The 17,955-nt window shown below is 37.4% G+C and overlaps 1 protein-coding gene across 7 annotated transcripts in view; it reads right to left on the bottom strand.

The window, feature by feature from the left end:
- The window catches only part of anln (anillin, actin binding protein), an 18,634-nt gene extending 1,110 nt beyond the window's left edge, over nucleotides 1–17,524 (bottom strand). The window contains exons 1-24 of one of the 7 annotated variants that reach the window (XM_067510354.1): nucleotides 17,328–17,524; nucleotides 15,524–15,674; nucleotides 15,000–15,431; nucleotides 13,228–13,538; nucleotides 11,869–12,226; nucleotides 11,084–11,289; nucleotides 10,804–10,911; nucleotides 10,592–10,694; nucleotides 7,563–7,864; nucleotides 7,301–7,449; nucleotides 7,040–7,181; nucleotides 5,448–5,583; nucleotides 4,687–4,869; nucleotides 4,394–4,520; nucleotides 4,066–4,114; nucleotides 2,692–2,745; nucleotides 2,298–2,330; nucleotides 2,178–2,196; nucleotides 1,689–1,801; nucleotides 1,390–1,443; nucleotides 1,020–1,106; nucleotides 821–928; nucleotides 494–666; nucleotides 1–376 (exon numbers count right to left, since the gene is read on the bottom strand). The exon at nucleotides 1–376 is cut by the window's left edge and continues 1,110 nt beyond it. In XM_067510354.1, coding sequence (XP_067366455.1) covers nucleotides 262–376; nucleotides 494–666; nucleotides 821–928; nucleotides 1,020–1,106; nucleotides 1,390–1,443; nucleotides 1,689–1,801; nucleotides 2,178–2,196; nucleotides 2,298–2,330; nucleotides 2,692–2,745; nucleotides 4,066–4,114; nucleotides 4,394–4,520; nucleotides 4,687–4,869; nucleotides 5,448–5,583; nucleotides 7,040–7,181; nucleotides 7,301–7,449; nucleotides 7,563–7,864; nucleotides 10,592–10,694; nucleotides 10,804–10,911; nucleotides 11,084–11,289; nucleotides 11,869–12,226; nucleotides 13,228–13,538; nucleotides 15,000–15,431; nucleotides 15,524–15,674; nucleotides 17,328–17,345 — 3,531 coding nt within the window. In that variant the 5' untranslated portion in view covers nucleotides 17,346–17,524 and the 3' untranslated portion in view covers nucleotides 1–261. The remainder of the gene's footprint in view (nucleotides 377–493; nucleotides 667–820; nucleotides 929–1,019; nucleotides 1,107–1,389; nucleotides 1,444–1,688; nucleotides 1,802–2,177; nucleotides 2,197–2,297; nucleotides 2,331–2,691; nucleotides 2,746–4,065; nucleotides 4,115–4,393; nucleotides 4,521–4,686; nucleotides 4,870–5,447; nucleotides 5,584–7,039; nucleotides 7,182–7,300; nucleotides 7,450–7,562; nucleotides 7,865–10,591; nucleotides 10,695–10,803; nucleotides 10,912–11,083; nucleotides 11,290–11,868; nucleotides 12,227–13,227; nucleotides 13,539–14,999; nucleotides 15,432–15,523; nucleotides 15,675–17,327) is intronic. The other 6 variants (XM_067510372.1, XM_067510380.1, XM_067510363.1 and 3 more) reach the window with 6 other exon arrangements.
- Nucleotides 17,525–17,955: the final 431 nt, after the last annotated feature.

Below are 17,955 nucleotides of genomic sequence, written 5' to 3'. Positions count from 1 at the left end.
AAAGAAAGAAAAAGAAATCAGTATCAAACCAGGCTTTAAACGTATAAACTAATGAAAAACTTAAACTCAAAATACTGTATTCAAATGTATCAAATGTATGGCTTTATTTACTTTCCTCTGATCCATAACTTAAGTGTTCAATTCCCGTAAAATATCCTGTAAAAGAAATTATTTTCATTCTGTATTGCACATAACAATTGCATTTGTCACCAAAAATGACAGTTCAAAAGATAAAATGATGATTGCGACAGATTGAAGCCATTACAGTGGCTTGTAACAGGCATCTGGTTGCCACATACGGAGATCCACCAGAATCTGGTTCAGTTTCTTCATCCACAGATTCCTCTCATCCTTAGTGTCAGCACTCAGCCAGTTCCTGCACAGAATACATCATTGTTCAGCAAAGTCACTTACCTTTAGAGACACTTGGTTCATTTTTGTAGATTTGAACAGTTTTATTATAGCAGATGTAAACACATTAATGGATACTTACTTGGTGACACACATAGTATTCTTGCACTGACTGACTAGGGTCTCTTTGTCATCCTCTCTTTGTGGTCTGACTATGATCAGCTCAAATGTGTTAGGTCTGGCACAAAACTCTCTGTTGGCTGGCTCCACTTTTTTACTGGTGCAGTTAGCCAAACTGATGCGGCCAATGGGATTCTGAGAGAACAAAATAAAAAACAGAGGGTAAACACAGATCAGACTGTAACATCAGGTGTCAGAACCACTGACTACATAAACCTTTTTGTACGCTGTGATTATTTCCTAAAACTACATCTCTGCTAAAATAAAGCTGTGGATACATGACAGTTACCTTGCGCTTCTCATCATCTGGGTAGGTCCAGTAGGAGATGCAGTAGCCTGATAGAACACACCACCTCCTGTGCCATGCCCCAAATCCACTTACGTCTTCAAACATTGTCTGAAAACATGTGAATTTCAACAAAACTGTACTGACAAACATCATCCGCAAACCACTGCCTATCTCAGCATCAGTCTGTCCTCACACTCACCAAAAAGCCCCTCTCTTCCACCTTCGAGCCAACCTCACACTGCATCTTGAGGTAGATGTGACCCTCCACTGGGCACAAGAATGGCACCTTGAATTTAGAGCAGAATTTTAAAGAAAAGTTCAGACGTTATTTTCACAATTCAAACATGTTCAGTTTACAAGATAGGGCTAAAGGAAAGTGGTTAATAGTAGTTGCTGACGTGCATAGACAAATGAAAATCAATTTCCATTCCCTAAAGAGAAAGAGATTTTATTATGAAATGCCAATGCTAGTGTAATGTTAATACAGACATACAGTTATGCTACTTGTTATGACCCTTCCCCACACAAAGACAACAAAGAAAATACCAGGCAATACAGCAGATAGTAACCTTTGTATGAAACATGCCACTGAGTAGTTCTCTTTCACTGCCTTCATATTTGATCTAAAAGACAGATATCAAGCCAGGTGAATTAATGCACAGGTAGAGAATACTGTCCCATGAGAATGAACGGGACAGATGTGGGTCTCTGTAAAACCTATACAGATACTGTACATGACTACATAAAGTGTCATGTATACAGCAAGGATAGTATCAGCAAACAAAAGGCAGCCACATACAAAAAGCAAAAGTAATAAGAATGGTAAATGACAAAGTATTTGAAAAGGTAACATTAAAGGCTCCCGTACCTTCTCTAATGGAAATTTGTTTTTCCCAATGGAGGCTAGAGTCAGCTTGTGTGATCCAACCAGGGCAAAGTTACTGGTGCGAATAGCATGGGGGCCTCCTGGACTGGCTACTACTAATGAAAGAACAGCCAAAATAAATATAACCACATACAGTATGTACACTACTCCAAGCTATTTCACTCGTCAAATTAGTTTAGTGTATCCTCAGGAGTACTACGCTGTATGAGACAACAAAACTAATCACTGGTCAAATAACAAACTGTGTCAAAACAATTCTCATTATAAATGCGTCTCTTGTCACCTCCCAGCTCTAGTGTTTGTTAATATGATTGCTCTTCTAAAACGCTGGAGTGGAGCTTTAAACACTGCTTCCATTTTCATATATGCTTACATTTAGTATGATCCCGAAAAGAGAAGCAAAAGGCTTCATTTACATTTGATTTATTATTACAAACTTTTGGAAAAAGATGATTTTACATTTGGACATACCTGGTGTCTGTCCACTTTTCTGCAAAAAAGAAAAAAAAAAAAGAGACAGGAACATATATAAAAAAAATTATTCTTGGACAAATAATGTTTAGCAGCACAGAACAACAATGAAATACTTACAGTGATGGCGAGGAATCTCTTTGGAGTGATAGCCTAGAAAGATAAAAATAAATATTATTTTTCTGTTTCAGTTGTCAAAGCAGGACTGACAATACAATCTGTCAGAGGGCTGTGTATCCTGCTGGTCAGTTAACATTCCTTTTTCTTAATCCAGCAACCACCTGAATGAGTGCAGAGAAATTATTAGACAGTAGTGAAAGTCTTAGACTCCATCTGCCCATGCAGTGCACACCCACTCACAAGTAAAAGATCTGACAAACTCTTCATACCGACATACACAAATTATGGGCTTCAAGAACCTGTCTCCAGATCTCACACACACACACACACACACACTTTAAGTTACAGAAATATTGGATACAAAAATGAACAAATAAACAAACTGGGTGTTTACCTTTGATTTATTGGGTTTCTTCTTCTTGTCACTGCAGACTTCACGTTTCTGTACCTAAAAGTGTCAGTCAACACACAAGGTAGTAATGTGTTTGTAGTAAGTAATTCTAGTTAGTTGCTGAATACTAAAACATACTTTAGCATTTATCCAGATTATGTTTAGTGTGGAGAGCATGCTATTGAAGATTATGGCTTCAGCAATACAGCAAAGAAGAAAAGAATGTTAAACCTCTAATTGAAAGAGAAAATAATTTAATAAAAGATTTTTATTTATCCCCCAAAGCAACCCACAAATCTTAATGAAACAATCATTCTGTTAAATAGTAGCACTTTGAGATTTGCTAGCAAATGTAAAGTGCTTTATAAATAAAATGAATAATAATAATAATAATAATAATAATTATTATTATTAATTATTATTAATTATTATAGTATTGACTTTTACTGCTGGCTTACAAACTCAGAAAAGCACCATCTGCTGTTAACTGTGCTTTTATCCACTCACAAAATGTAAGTATTTAAGGATAATTATGTGGTGCCACATTAACCTTATTGTATATTTAAATTAATAATATTTGAAATAATTATTCATATGTTTTTATTATTATGAAAAAGGTTGATTTTGGTGGAATATATTTGTCTCTCATTTGCTAATATTATTATTTTTTTTCTTTATAATACTAAAGAGAAAAGAAACAGAAATCATATTGGCATAATAAATCTGCCATGAGCCTTCCAGCTGTCTAATAATCAGCAGCACCAGTCATAACACCATTGGCAAATATTAGCTCCTGTATAAAGGTATTTTAGTAGTGATCACAGAGCTTCATGGCTGTGGTTTATTTTAGATCCAAGTTACATTAAGCTTAATAATTCCCACACATAATTTGGCAAAAAGAAAAAGGGTAGGGTAACACAAAATGCAAAAAGAAATCTAATTCCAAACCTCATTGAGGATGGATTTGTAATGTCATCACCATATTTCTGCCTTTTCCCTTGTTGCTGTTCGTTTTGCTTAACATCGTTACTGCTTACTAAATAGTGAAATTCACTGTAGTGGTCATTTTTTCCTAAATATAACATTTGCATTTTTAACAGGCTCCTATTGAACATGGCAACGTACATCAAATTCTCTCTGGACAATGAGACAAAGAGCTGCTACTTCATGGGAATTTAAAAATCATAGCCTATCAGCAGCAGCACATCTGGTAGAGAGGAGATGGATGAGAGCTGGGGTGGGTGTGTGCGTGTGTGTGAGAGAGAGTGTGTGTGTGACAGAGGGGAGATTGAAGATTTTAGGTTTGTTTACTTTAAAGAAAACTAGGGAAATAAACTAAGCATTTTCTCTGAGCATCATTATATTTAAGAAACCCACCAGGCAGTAGACCTCAATATCGATTTCAAAGTCACTGGAGACATCAGATCTGGAAAGGAAGTATTTCTTGTCAATATTTGTATATCATTCAGAGTGCACCAGCATAGGATGTAAACAAATCAGTAGATCAGATAGGGCCAATGATAGGAACGATGATATATAACACGCAAAAAAAGTCGCCAGCTGGAGTCAGACCTGGGATGCTGCATTTCTTTGGCATGTGCTGTAACCAAATGGCTTTCAGTGTGCTACCACTAACTTCAATAACATTAAAAAAACCTGCCCATTAATCAGAGTGGATTATTTTGTATGCAGTGGGGTGACTTACATGGTAAATTTGGTCGGAAAGGTGAGTGTATCTCCACTCAGGCCACGATGTGTGCTGGCTAATGGAGTGGCCACAGTATTTTCAGCTCCAGCTCGAATCATGATGAAAAAAGAATGTTTGGTGGACTCTGAAATAATTCAAAGACAGAAAAACAATACGCTTTTTGTAACTAAATCCATATAAAAAGATCCACTAGAAGGTCAATCTCTAAACCTTATCTAATGAATAACTGGCACTGGTGGTATGTTTTTATGAAAATCACTGAATGGTAGTTTAATGTATTTTAATCCTACCTGGCTTGTTGGCAGTAGAGCAAACAAAGTCTGCCTTAAGAGGCAGGCGTAGCTCCTGCAGGGTGATGGAGCCCTTGGAGGCAGGAATGCTGGTGGTTTCTGGGGCTGCAGGGAGCCTTTTCTGTCCTGCTGGATTTCCTTTCAAACGTTCAAGCTCTGCCTTCAGGGCCTCTCTCTTTTCCGCTGTAACAAATTTTTTTTAAGTCTGTTCAGACTGTTTCAAAACATACTCAAAGGCCAATTCATATAATCTCATCTCTTTAACTTTGGTGTAGCATAATTATGAACAAGTACAATTAACCTTTCCCAGGACAGGGTCTTGTTCCAAATGGTTGAGAAAGAGCAACGAGTACACATTATAATCAAGGTATGCCTAGCAAGAAGTATAGAGCAGGGTAATATTAATGCACAAATTTGGAATGTGTTAAATCAAGAACTGAGAGAACTGTGACAAAATAACAACCATTTTAATGTTTTTAATACACTGGCTTGAAAGATAAAATAAAAGTAACTGCTGTTCAACATCTGTAAGCTCCAACTCAACATTATCTGCTCAGTTTCAGTTATTGTTTGTAGAACACAGAAACTCACAGTGGCTACGAAACTCAAAAAGGGGGCACAGAAACCCCACCACCATCTACCAGTTTGTTGGTGTGACACAGACACCAGCACAGAAGTAATAATGCTCCCATTTGAAATAGCCTCTGTGTATATTCAACACAGGACCATCACTCAAGTTTCTCTCATCTGTAAAAACTCACTTGCCACCTGTAGCAGCCTCTCTGCCTCAGCTTCCACCTGGGATCCTTTGCCGTGCTCTTCATCTGTGCAGCAGTTGAGTGCCTGACTGGCCTGATGAATAACTGTCTGCTGCAAGTTAATCTCATTTGTCAGAATCTACAGAAACACAAATGAATTGCAGTGAGAAAAAGGTCTTTACGTTTTCGTAAAAAACAAAAACAAAAACAAAAACAAAACAAGATTCCCTCTCCCTCTCTCTGAGAGCGTTTCCTGGTCAGCTTGTGTTGTACTAGCATGGAGTTTACTAAACTAACCAGGAAAGAAGGCATTAAGATAGGTTAGGAACTGCTTCCTATGTTTGTGTCACTGGTGAAATCCAGAGTCAGAGTAGACTCTCGTTTTTATTCTCTGATGAATATTGAGGAGTTTATTTACCAGTGGTCTGCCATCTGTTCAGTTGTTGAGGGGGAGCTCATCTGCTTATTTTTCTTCCGTTAAAATGAAAATGTTGTCTTTTTTTGCAAATAGTGTTTTTTTAATCTCTCTCTCACCTTCTTTTCTTCAGTAATAAATCCAGTAATTTTTACTAGATGATATGAACGGCCTGCTTTGAAAACAACTGACTCCCCTAGCATGACTGAGGAGATGTTAGTAGTTGAAATATATTTGTAGTTGAACATCTCACTAAGGAACAACGAGGGAGAGCTAGTTGCTGATGGCGGAGTATGAGGACACACTTGGTGTAAACAGTATGTGCCACTCACGTACGCCATTTGTGTTAACAGTAGGGGAGGGGCGACGTGTCAACGTAATCGTTACGATAATACATCAATTTACAAAACATGTGTCGACAGGTCACAAATTGGGCTAGAAATTAACAGTACACAAAGAGTGGAACCATTTTGGGACAATAAAGAAATTACCTCACAGTGCACGGAATTAGTTGTTAAAGTTTAAACTAGAGTATGCAAACATAAAAAAAAAATGTGTTCTGAAATTACCAGATATGAATTCTTCAAGACACAACTGAGATAGTCAAATAAGAAAATAAACTTGTGAAAGTGTTTATATATACATATGTCAAGGATTAGAGATAGAGAGAGAGAGATTAATTGACATATACATATGTATAGGACTGTACCTAACGAGATCTCTCTCTCTCTCTATCGTCCTAGTTCACTATTAGTTGCAAATGTTCAATTAACCATAGACTGCAAAAATGTATATGTATGATAAACAACTGATTACTGAACACTGGTTATGAAACTTATGTCAGCACACCAAACACATAAGCAGATGAGCACTGCGACTGCTCTTTTGAAGTGATTTTAGAAAGCGAAATAAAGTAGTTTAATACATTTGTTGGTCAATGTCGTCATTTTCGCTTACATGTAATTACATATAGTGCCACTAATTAGCCTTATTTGACATTGTTTGATTAGAATTTTGTGCATGCACACATCATAATGACAATGCTGACATTATACATCATGCAGCCCTAGTGATAAAGCTTTATTCAGTTATTTCAGGACAATATAACCTATCCCAAGTATGTGAATCATACCGTACACTCATACATTATTTAAATGACAGTTAAGTCTTCATTCCATACCTTCATCTTGTGCTTGATGCTGAAGAGACTCGAACCTCTGGGCTCTTCTACTCTGTTAGAAACATCTTCTTTTCTTACAATAACCTGCTTCACATTGGGTCTCTCAGTCTCCTTCACCCTGGTGGACCTGTAGGCGTCAATGCTAATACACAGGAAAGCAAATATATAGCAAATGAGCAATTACTAATTTCTGTTATATTGCAACAGAAAGAACAGATTACATTAATATCTATTCATACAAGTGTTAAAAGATTTATTCACCTATAAGGAAGTTTATGGTCTTCATCTGAGGCCACAACGCTGTCAGAGGAAGCAGTCCGTATCATCTTAGTTCTCTGAAAATTGCTGGATTTGGAAGCATTGTCTGGAGTGCTGTTCTTCACAATGAATGAACTGGCTGGAGTTGAGGTCTGCACATATACATATTTCTTGTTAAGCTTTTATTATTGCATCCATGCCAGAAAGGGTAGTAACACTGTGTCGTACATAAAGACTGGTGGAAAGAAGTAACATTGGTGCCTACCATTAATTTTCTCTCTGGACTCTTAACCACAGTAGCCACTGTCTCTGCCAATGGAGTGAGAAGGGACATAGAGGAGATATTAAAAGCATCTTCTTCTTCTTCTTCCTCAATCTGATCTTCACTCTGTTCAAGGACTCCATCAAAGAGCTCATTGATAACTGCAGAGTTGATGGACTCGTCCACATTCATCTCTCTCTCCTTGGCCACCTCTGTTTCTGGGGTTTTCTCAGTTGGGACAGTTTGGCACAAAACCTTCAGAGGACTTGATGTCGATGCTGGAGGCGAGACGACCAACTTGTGACCTATTAGTTAAAATAATCTACGTTTAAAAAAAACTGCATAATTTCCAACATTCAAGTAATTAGCTGTTTGAGGGTTTGTTATATCAATGAACATGGGTGCTAGTATTAAACAATTATTTTAATTTAAAAAAGACTAAATTTGTATCTCAATCATTTAGTTAGTTCATCTAAAACAAACCAAAAAACTCAGTTCAAAGGATAAGATATTTTAAGATTTAAGAAAGAAAATAAAACTCCTCACACTAGCGAAACACAAACTGGAAATTATAGCTCAGATTATTGATTGTTTAATTTAAAATAGTAATAAAGTAAAAATAAATACATTTTAAAAACCCAACAAAACACAAAACATGATTATTAGCAGCTATTAATAAAAAAGAAAACTTTTCAACATGTATGCACAGCATACAACTACAACATAATGAAATTACGGACCAGACTTGGGTAACTTCAAACCTAAAAATTAATGTCTCAGCTACACAGGTAAACACTTTAGTGAGAAACACAAACATCATACACATGTACTGAATATTATGCCATATATCTTAAGTATTACAATAGATAAATTAAACTCAGCAGATGAATTTTATAAGCCAGCAACAGAAGTCACATAATAGATCATAAAACTTGGAACTCCATTTCATAAACAGGTTATGAAATCCATATTCTTGTGCAATTTACATGTTCAATCACTATTCTGAAACATCATGAGCCCCTTTAACAATGCCCATTCAAATCAGGATTACTAAGCCATTTTGCAACCACATCACATTGTGGCTATGTGCCTTTTGAATTCCAACATGGCTTATCACAACATACTGTATTTCTTACAAGAAACCCAAACTGTGCCAAAATCATTAACATTTTGAAGTTGATGTACAACTTTGTACTAACAATAATTACTGTAGGTTTTAAATGTGCAAGATTATATAAGCTCATCAATAGTATTTATCCACCATTAGGGTTTTTCCTCATGTGTGCTGTTTAACATAATAACTGAAGCATTTCCCTTATAACAATACAGACATGGCAGGCGCAAATGCTAATAAAACCCCTCTGCCATGGCTTACAGGACAGGTCCTTTTTAAAAAATTGAATACCGTCCTATATATAATCATTTGGAATGTTTTAGATATGAATCAGTGAAGCAGGTATACAAGGCCAGGACTGCAAACTGCAGGGGAAGATAAAAATAGATAGACTACAATAGATAGACAGATCTGTCTGGGACCCAGAATAGTTTAAAGAACTCCAAATATATCCCATGGATGTAACAGAATACCAATAGTGACTCAAGTTCCAATTTAGCCTTTTTTCACACGTGCATTAGAATCCTTAAAATCTCCTGATTTTATCTGGAGGCAGCATATGTGAGAACGAAAATACCCAAGTGAGTGTATGTGAGCCTGTGCCTTGAGCATGCTGGACTGTCCCAAATATCTGGAGGATTTACAGCCAGCAACAGGCCCTGTCAATGAGGTTTCTATCAGTCATGTACCATAACCTTTTTTTAATTAAATGGCTAAGATGTGCTATAAACAAACACGGCAGCATTATAATTTTACTTGTTACATTCCATTACATAGAATTTTATCTTTTTATTTTTCTTAAAGATTGATTTTTTCTAATTACTTCTATATTTGAGTATCTAGAACATGTGTTTCGTATAATGTGTTTTATTTGACCTTTACATGGAACTTACCATGCTTTTTTCCAGAGTAAAAGTACAAGTACTTAGAATTGAGCACCAACACAATTGAGTACTAAACTGTTTAGCTTGTGAGTTTCTAGACAGTAAAATCTTAATCAATCCACTGCACAGTTAAACTGACGAGAGACATGGCAGAAACTGTCCAAACAGTAGTGGGAACCCACCTGAAGACAAACTAACACTTACAAAGACTAGACAGTTGACATTTGAAGAGTGCTTTGAACCAACTTTGACAATGTTCAGTCTCGAAGTACCACACACCTGACAACTTAAAACACTGAGGTAAACAACCCCAATAATCCAACAGGATTTCAGAAACTACTGTGTGTTCTTTAGCCATAACAAACATGCCACCAACAACTGTTTCATAAAACAGAGCCACCTTTGCTGAAAGGAACTAAAAAATAGAAATTAAACAACGCAAAATTGATGTAAAGCTGTAGATACTCTAGATCTCTGTCAGTTGTTGCTGATGTCAGTCATAAATATTAAACATGTTAAAAATAATCTTTCTAAGAACGACTGTTAGCAACTGGATCTTAAGACCTTAGCAGAGCAGAACTTGCAGTCAGCTTTACTTTTGTCATTGTGACTCATCTTAAAACAGCTTCAAACCACAGACATTTTCACTGCCGCCTACCAACCATCATGAGGTTAATGTAGTTTGGGCCGCAGTAAAGGAGACATTTAGGTATCTAAGTACGAGTGCAAGTAAACAAGGACAGTATTGCACCCGATGACTGATGCTGGTATTGGTAGCAGGACATCCCTAAACAAAAGTCTTGCACAAGAAATACATTATAATAAGCATTTTAGCACATGCATGCATAACTTCTATCATCCTCTTCCCACGGTCACATCTGAAATACCTGAATGCTGCTGATTATTAAAAATAAATAAATAAAGTCAGTTGCCAGATTGGTTAAAGTTTAGTTCCAAAGAGCCAAAGCTGATTTAAACAAAAGGTCAATTTGGTGAAATACCAAAGTCTAGGTCTAACAAAGGCTGTACAGTACCTGGAGGACTGCAATTGGTGGGTGTATCTGACAACTCAGACAGTGTGATTGGTTCATCCTTTGGCTCACATAGAGCAATGTTACTCTCCACAGGCTTGTCAAGCTGTTCAGAATAAAGCATAAATTGTATGCATTATGGCACGATGACCATTTTCTGAGATGTGCAACAGAACAAGTTTGTTATTTGTTTGTCAGATCAATTGTCAGCCAACCTTGATATCTGAGCATTTTTTGGTTTCTGCTGCTTCATCCTTGTTTTTCCACAGATTGTTTCCTTTCTGGAAACGACTGCGAATCTGAGCCAGCTCAGACTCACGCTCCTGAAATAAAGGTTTTTTTTTTGTTTATAAAAACAAACATAAAAATTTGTATATTTTTTTGCTATAAAATATAATTTTCCCAATGTGATGTTAAACAAAATGCATATAATAAGTGTATCCACGATAAGTGGATACACAATAAACATTGTTTATGCTGTAAAAATTGACCTACTAGCTTTTGTCTTTGGGCAAGTTCAGCTGTTGTCGTGTTTTCAGTCTGGGCGGCTCTGAGTTTTTCCTGTACCAGTCTCGTGTTTGGTGTAACCGATGGAGTTATGGTGGAGCTCTTGGCCTGGATTGACCCCACTGCTGGAGAGCTCTGGTTGCTATGCTCCTGACACCTCTCACCAAAGCGCTCCAAGAAAGACTTTACACCTGCTGGGAAAGGAAAGTAGTCTAACATTTTCTTTCACAGAAGTACAGGGAAATAATGGCAGCATAAAACACCTAAAAAGTCTGTCTGAAATATTACTTTCGTTTGGATCAGGGGAATCCTCAGGCATGCAGGTCATGGTTATCCCCTACTTAACCTAATACAAGGTATGGTACAATACAGAATTACTATAATAATTTGTCCCCAAAACTAAATTAGCACATTTAGTCTTAGGTCAGATCATATAAAAAGCTTAAGCTCCATTTTTTAGCTATAGATACATTTTCTCTGTTGTTAACATGGAATACTATAACTTACTATAAAGCACAATCTATGACGTTAAATCATACAGGCCGATATGTTTGCAAAGGCACATCTGTAATTCTGTAGAGATACCATAAGTACTAAAGTGTGTTTGCTGTTATTTATAAATTCAGGTCATAGCTTTTGGAAATGGTATTTAGCTGCTGGACTGAGTCTTCACAACAAAGTGGGATGAAAGTGAGGCAGAGGACTAAGTAACAGCTGCATTATTGCTCCCGTCTAAGTCTATAAAAACCAAAATGTACTGCAACATAACTCACCAGGAGCTCCAGAAGCCACTTTTTCTTTGGGAAGAGTAGAGCCAATGATAGCAGGCTTGGCAAGGAGCTCTGGCTTCTGAGGGCTGGCATTGGGACTGAGAGCTCTGGAGAGGACCTGATTCTTCAGGGGACTTTGAAATACTGATGTTGAGGAGGAGGGGACAGACTTCTGAGGACTGGATGGGATGGCTTTTACATGGTTGGTGATCTTTAGAGGACTAGAAGTGAAGGTCTTCCTATCAATGGAACTCTTGTGAGGACTGGTAACTGACTGACATGCAGGTTTGGCAGGGATATCAGCCTTCTGAGGGCTTTGGGGAATCGCATTGGTAGACTTCACAGGAGAATACACACCGTGCTGATAAAAAGAAACCCACAATAGTCAAAAATAACACATTGTGATATTTTGGCAGTCATGCACTCTAACAGGACATGAGCTGGTTTTGGCCAGTGTTGTTTCAGGTCCAAGTACAGCTAGGTAATGTTAAAACATGTTCAATATTGGTACCAATACCTTGACATATATATTGACTTTTTTTTTTATATTTTGATATCCATTTTATAATATCAATTTTAAGCAGAAATCCTTTTTTTTAAATAATATGCTTAAAATCTTTAGTTTTATTTTTCAGAAGCTTGGCATTTTCTCACTGAAAGCAGTGTTCACCTTCATGAAGGAGGATTTACTGTAGGACTGTTGGATTAGACCGACTTAGCTTGCTGAACGTAATAAACTAGGGCTGAGTATTGGTAAAATAATTTTCAATGCCAGTACCAATTGCAAAACTGAATGTAAAACCTATTCTTAAACCATACTTTCGTCCAGTACCAATTTTATAAAATCTGATTTGCGCACCGACACTGATAATATTTACTCCTTTGTTAGTGAAATATTTGCATTGTATCACAAGGATTTTTTAGATACTAAGATTAGATTAAGCAATTCTGTCAAGGCCATAAAAGTACTGAAGTTCAGCACCTAGCCCTAGGTATCAGTGAGATGATAAAGGCTTAAACCAGTTTGCATTGATTTACAACCTTACAAACCTCTGAAAAGTTAGCACAGCACTTCATCCCATAGCAAGATAAACACTACTATCGCCAGAAAAACTATTACCAAAAAAAATGCATTTTCAGATATCTGTATAAAGAATAGGTCTTCTAACCCAAAACAATGAAGTCTGGCTTAATCAGTGTGCTCAACTGTGTGAACATGGACCAATACAATGACCATGTATTCACAGCATTCCGCAAAACCATTAACTAACATCTCTCAAATGATTGCTATGGATATTAAAAAAGGACCACTCATTTAAAAAAAAAAAAAAAAAAAACATCAGATGATTTTGGTTAACCTACCGATCTAGAATTGGAGATGGATTGGCTGCTTGCAGCTGAGTTGGCCATAGCAGTTTGTTTGAAGTTGGCAACCACTCTGGCATCTCTGACAGGGAACTTGGGCACAGGCTTGTCTTTTTCATTCTCTTTGGGGATATTAGCATGGCTTAGATCATCTTCCCAGGATCCGATGGTGGCTGCTAGGTTGGCCAGTCTGCCTCTCCTCCCTAGAGGTGTTCCTGAGGACACAGTAGGGATGTCAGGTGGTGGGGCCTCCGCTTCTCTCTTCGATATGGGCAAGGGAGTACAGTTTGAAACTGTGTCAGAGGTGACTGAAAAAAAAAGAAAGAAAAAGAAATGTGTTTGACTTGGACAAGGAACAATGTACCTGATATTTTGAAAAGCTGCCATGATCACACCCTTGATAATTAGCACAGGTAAATTACTAATGAACTCGAGCATCAGTTCATTAAGCTGACCCCAGCCTAATGAAATTCTAAATCCTTTTTTCTTGGGGGAAAAAAATACAAATACAGAGGTAAACAGTAAGTATTTTTCTTCTACTACATTATGGCCTTTCATTTCTTTGCCAGATGTTTTTCTGCCTCCTTTTGACAGTGAGAACAGATAGTTCAGGTCACTCTGAATGAGGGCCATTTCAAAATAATTTGATCAATAGCGTTTACAGTAAGGGGGGCGACTGGCACAGGAAGGTAGAGCGGTCGTCCACCAATCCTGCAGTTGTTGGTTTGATCCCTGGCTCCTCTGGTGTCGAAGTTTCCTTGAGCAAGACACTGAATCCCATCTTAGTTGCTCCCAGTGAGTGTTGGCCAGCTGCATAGCAGCTCCCCCATCGGTGTGCGAATGGTTGAATAAGAAGCAGTGCTTTGAGTGCCAATAGGTAGAAAAGCGCTAAGTGCAGACCATTTACCATAAGGTAAAAATGTTTTGTTTGTTTTTTTAATTGCAAAATGGAAAATGGTGCTTACACTGCTCTCACTACAGCAACAGTGACTGCAGTTCTCTAGAGTTATAGCAGTAATGTAACGTGTATGTGTGAGCTTAGCCGGTCAGGAAACTTGAGCAATGGAGACTAAAGATAATAAATAATACCAAAAAAGGTAATCCTGTAACCTCAGGGATATCATGAACATGACAGAAATCCCACCTCATCTCCCTCCTACTTGTGTTTGGTTCACAGGCTTTATATTAAATAATACCATGTCTACATGCACATAGAAGTTAGTCACTTGTTAGCAACAGCCACAGTAGTCTGTGTGCTGGAGGGGACAGTACAGAGCCACAAAATAAAAGCCTTACTGTGCCCCACTAAATTTAATTAAAAAAAAACAAACAAACAAACAGATGAATTCTCTATGCCATAAAAACCAACCACACTGACAAAAAAGTAGTCTGAGGCATTGTACAATTGATTTCACCAGGACATGACAGCAAACTGCAAACAGTGAAAACTGAGTGAAACAGATTTTATAAACAACTAAAAAACCTTTGTATCTCAAAGTTTGATTGCAACAAGTCAATCTAAATCTATTTCAGTTTGACTGTAAGCCTGTCCAGTTTATCCTCACAACCTGGTGTCTAAGAAACCAGTTTTTGGTTCTGGCAGTGTTTTTGCACTGCATGTGTACTGTTATTTTGGTGTGAACTTTCATTTACATCTTTAAATACTAAGCTCTACATTAAAATTGTTTTTTAAAAAGCAAAATAAATAACAATTTGTTAAAATGCTTAAATAAATAAATAAATAAATAAATAAATAAATAAACTCTTACCATCACCATCCCAACATTTCCTTTGCTCAGCTAGCCTCTGAAAACGTGACTTCATGCCAGCTGCAGATGGAGCTGGATCTTCAACCAGATCTTCTCTGTTCTTCTGCAGGGCTGGAATGGCAGGCTCAGCTTCTCTTCTGGTCAGATCATCAGGAGTAGACTTGGCAGGCATTTTCTCTGGCCCTAACTGTATAGTTCTCAGATGCCCTGGCTGACACTGAACAGCAGGCTGGGTAGCAGTCTTCTCCAGCGAGAACGAAGGCCGGACACTGGCTGCACCCACTGGAGGTTTCTTGTCTGTGGGAGGATCTGAGAGCATTGAGGCCACTGATTGAGTCACCATAGGCTTCTGGGTCTCTTCACCACCTGGCTGGACATTTTCCCCTGAGCATCTGCGCTTGGAAGGCGAAGGCTTAGAGGACACCTGTGGAACTGGGAGAAGTATAAGCAAAGATACTTAGATAAGACTTAGGCTAACAGACAAAAACTCTCACAGAATAATAATACAACAAATATGATTATACCTTTATCAATGATTGGTTCACTGATAACACTATTAGTGTCAACCAGTGGCTCCCTGGGTCTTTTGATCATCTGTCTGTTTCCTGCATTCGGTCTTTCTGCCATTTTCTTCTGTAGGTTTTCTCTCCGAGCACGTGTCCGCTCTAACAGTTTCTGGTGGAAGAGAGAGAATTAAACACAGGTACAATGTTTTATTCTATTAAGTACAATATAAGGCAAAAAACTATAAAACAACTTTATGGTTCTGTTGTTGTACATATAATATGCACAGGTATTGCTTTTATTTAGTCTACTTCCTTTAAAGATGTTAAATATTTGAATCTAAGCCATGGGTTTTATTAATAAACCTAATGTCTTGTATAGTTTACAGTGTTCTCTCAAAGCTAGGTAGTGCCCCTCACAGCAAATGTAACATGTCAATACTGTAAACCATGTTACATGAAATGGGTTATAAATGAAAAACTGTCAAAAGCAACAACCTTTCAACCAAATTTTCAGAAATGTAAAATTTTTTTGTGGACTATGTCGTCAAAGCACTACTCTTCATTAAGTCAAACTAGGGATATGCCATATCATATTATCCATAATATTGTGACACTGCCTCCTCATGATAGGAATTTGTCACATTGTGATATTGACAATATAGCTACATAATGGCCTTTTTACATACAGGTCACAATCTGGGCATCTTACAGGACATTACCATCAGATGGTGGAAAATTGAGCTTGCTGGTTGTAGTCCAAGGAGGAATTTGTTCCAACACCTCATGCACAAACAACAGCAATATGATGAGATCATGGCAAATGTTAGATTGTGTATCAAAACTGATGAAGGCCTTATCAAAACTGTTAACAAATGAAAAACAAAAAATTACTTTCTGCTTGGCCTTTTTCAGACCTACTTTTTTTTTTTTTTTTTTTTAATGGGACATTCCTCTCCCTTGGCTTCACAACACAACCTGTCACACGAGATGATTTACTGGAACCCTACAGTAACTGTTGGGACTTGACACATTATTGCAGCCACACTGTCTGCACAACGTCTAAAGGCAATGTGGGAAAACTTTGCATCATCGCCCAGCAATGAGCCACTCCTGCCTGTAGCTCCTAAAATAAAAAGTTCAAACTCAACTGACAAGGACAGGAGTATTGCCATTAGATTTTCTCTCCAGATTAATTTCTACTTTTCAGCTTGCACCAACAACATAAGCACTTCAAGTAATAAAGAAATTAAGAACATGAGGGTTAAGTCTTAGGATAATTTCCATAGCCTTATATAGTCAAAGTCGTTTCTCTTAAAGAATATTTCTCATCGTGCGTTTGCGTTAAATGAACAAATAAAGTAGGTGGGTATTATAAAACTGTCTAACTTTGTTGAAGTCAGTAGCCTATTTAAATTGATTTAGTTTAACTTTAGCAACTGGTTAAACATTAGGAAAACAGTAACCTTAACTATAACATTGCTGACTATACACGTTAACGTTCCTTACAAGCTAGCTTTATTTTTATATCGGATTCGAGGTTGCCGATGACTCACAGACAAAGAAATTACATGTGACATGTTGTCATTGGCCTTATTTTAACGTATTAAGCACACATTTACGCGCATTTACTTTTAAATAACCAATGTGTTATTTACGAAAACACGTCAGGCTCCATTCACAACTAACGCATAAAAAAAGATATATAATTAAGGTAAGTGTTAGGATAGCTTAAGCAAAAAAAAAGCTAACAAGCATTTCGACTCCACCTTACCTTAGCTAACGTTAAACATCTATGTCGACGTAAGTTAGCTCAACGACTTACCTCAGTAAATGGATCCATTTTGGAAAGTTTAACTTTACTCGTCCAATATTGTCACCACTATGTGTACACAAACAAGACGCAGTGAAATCCTTTTTCAAGTTTAGTTGGGCTGAAAAACAGAAAACGGGTTCGGTGAAAAACAAACGGGCTCCTCCTCTCCCTTCTCGGTTCCTTCTCATCTGCACAAAACAACCTCTGTTCAAATTTTGAATTTCAGCGCTGCGCCTACTGCGCAAGCTCCAACAGTTGAGTCTATCAGTTGAGAACCAATCAGAAAGAGCGACAAGCCCATTCGGGGCCGGGCCGCGTTTGGAAAAACTGCTACTTTACAACACGTCGGTCTGTTATGTGCTCCACGTTTTTTGGTCCGTATGTCATGTGTGTATTCACACGCACAAAATAAACGGTTAAAATGTATGCTGACCACAAATACAGAGACAGTTACAAATGATATAAATAGAACAATCACAGTCCTCGATGCTGTAATAGAAAGGAAAAAAATAATAAATTGCATTATTTTTTAATTCTGAGTGCTTTTTGAATAATTGACAGTTTTTAATGATGGCCAGTAAACATGTGAAGAAACGTTATGTCTCACCTCTCTAGTTTTTTTCCTAAGTGTATAATT

The sequence above is a fragment of the Channa argus genome, chromosome 1 (genome assembly GCF_033026475.1).
Source record: "Channa argus isolate prfri chromosome 1, Channa argus male v1.0, whole genome shotgun sequence".
NCBI lineage: Eukaryota > Metazoa > Chordata > Actinopteri > Anabantiformes > Channidae > Channa > Channa argus.
Note: the sequence above shows the minus strand (reverse complement) of the source record. Positions and strands in the feature narration are given on the sequence as shown.